The sequence below is a fragment of the Sinocyclocheilus anshuiensis genome, unplaced genomic scaffold (genome assembly GCF_001515605.1).
Source record: "Sinocyclocheilus anshuiensis isolate Anshui unplaced genomic scaffold, SAMN03320099.WGS_v1.1 scaffold1433, whole genome shotgun sequence".
NCBI lineage: Eukaryota > Metazoa > Chordata > Actinopteri > Cypriniformes > Cyprinidae > Sinocyclocheilus > Sinocyclocheilus anshuiensis.
The window spans coordinates 203,046-204,483 of record NW_015549681.1 but is presented as its reverse complement, the minus strand read 5'-3'; the positions used below and the strand labels follow the sequence as shown (position 1 = coordinate 204,483).

At 36.3% G+C, this 1,438-nt stretch overlaps 1 protein-coding gene across 7 annotated transcripts in view; it reads left to right on the top strand.

Annotated features, from left to right (window-relative positions):
* Window positions 1-1,438, top strand: part of LOC107660379 (phosphatidylinositol 4-phosphate 5-kinase type-1 gamma-like) — a 61,944-nt gene that overhangs the window by 28,890 nt on the left and 31,616 nt on the right. For all 7 annotated transcript variants that reach the window (XM_016449655.1, XM_016449650.1, XM_016449649.1 and 4 more), the window contains one exon: window positions 948-1,247. In XM_016449655.1, coding sequence (XP_016305141.1) covers window positions 948-1,247 — 300 coding nt within the window. The remainder of the gene's footprint in view (window positions 1-947; window positions 1,248-1,438) is intronic.

Genomic DNA, 1,438 nt, shown 5'->3' with positions numbered 1-1,438 from the left:
CTATATAACCATATGACTATGAAATAATAATAATAATAATTATTATTATTATTATTATTGCTACTAAATGAATGTATAGAATTATTCATTATTATTGCTGATAAATAAAAATATACTTTTTTAAATAATAAAAACTAAATAAAAAATATTGCTATTTTAATATTTCAGTGTAAAATTAGAAAAAAAAGCAAGTACTTAAGAAAAATAAAACAATAATAATATTTTTTTTGTATTTTTTTTTTTTATATTGTTACTTATTTTAGCCACACTGTGATTTAGATTCTATTTGGATTGATCATGCAGCCCTCGTTGGGTTAGTGCAGATATAAACCGCAGGGTTGCTGTGTGTGTGCAGGTGTTGGAGAGTTTTAAGATCATGGACTACAGTCTGCTGCTGGGGGTTCATAATCTGGATCAGGCGGAGCGCGAGCAGCAGATGGGATTCCAGATTTTCAAATAGTTGTATCTCAGCCAAATATTGTCCTATCATAACAAACCATATATCAATGGAAAGATTATTTATTCAGCTTGACTCAGATGATGCATAAATCTCAATTTAGAAAAATTGACACTTAAGACTGGTTTTGTGCTCCAGGGTCACATATAATACTGTTTTGGTCTGTTTGCTATTTGCAATGGTGGTGACTATTTATTATTTTTCATAGTGTGATATTGATGAGTTCTATTAAAACCAGTTTATGGTCAGTTTGACCTGCAATCATAATAATCATTAATTATAACAGCAGTATACAAAAACATTTGTACAGTATGTATGTCCAATTGTCCATATTTTTTGATCCTTAGATAATAATGAGATTTTTGATCACTAAACTAGAAAATGATCACGTAGCACTGATTTCAAAAAAAATTTCAGCGCTCTACTGCATGCATAGACAGCCAGGTTTTCTGACTCTTTAGATGACTGATCTGTGCTGTTCGTCCCACAGAACCTGAACCAGAATCCCCGCACGCTGCTGCCCAAGTTCTTCGGCTTGTACTGCGTTCAGTCCGGCGGGAAGAACATCCGTATCGTGGTGATGAATAACGTCCTGCCGCGCATCGTTCGCATGCATCTCAAGTTCGACCTGAAGGGCTCCACGTGCAAGCGCCGCGCATCCAAGAAAGAGCGCGAGAAGTCCAAGCCCACCTTTAAAGACCTGGACTTCATGCAGGACGTTCAGGACGGCCTCCTGCTGGACGTGGACACGTATAACGCGCTGGTGAAGACGCTCCAGAGAGACTGTCTGGTGAGTGTGGACGGCTTCGGGTTAGAGCTGCTCGGTCTGGGGAAAACAATCGAATTGCCATTTTTCTGATTAAAAAAATTGTGACTGTGATTTAAAATGTGATTAAAAACAAAAACTCCAGGTTTGCTTGTTTGTAGGGCTACACAATTTGGCCAAAATTTTGTAATTATATAATAATAATAATAATAATA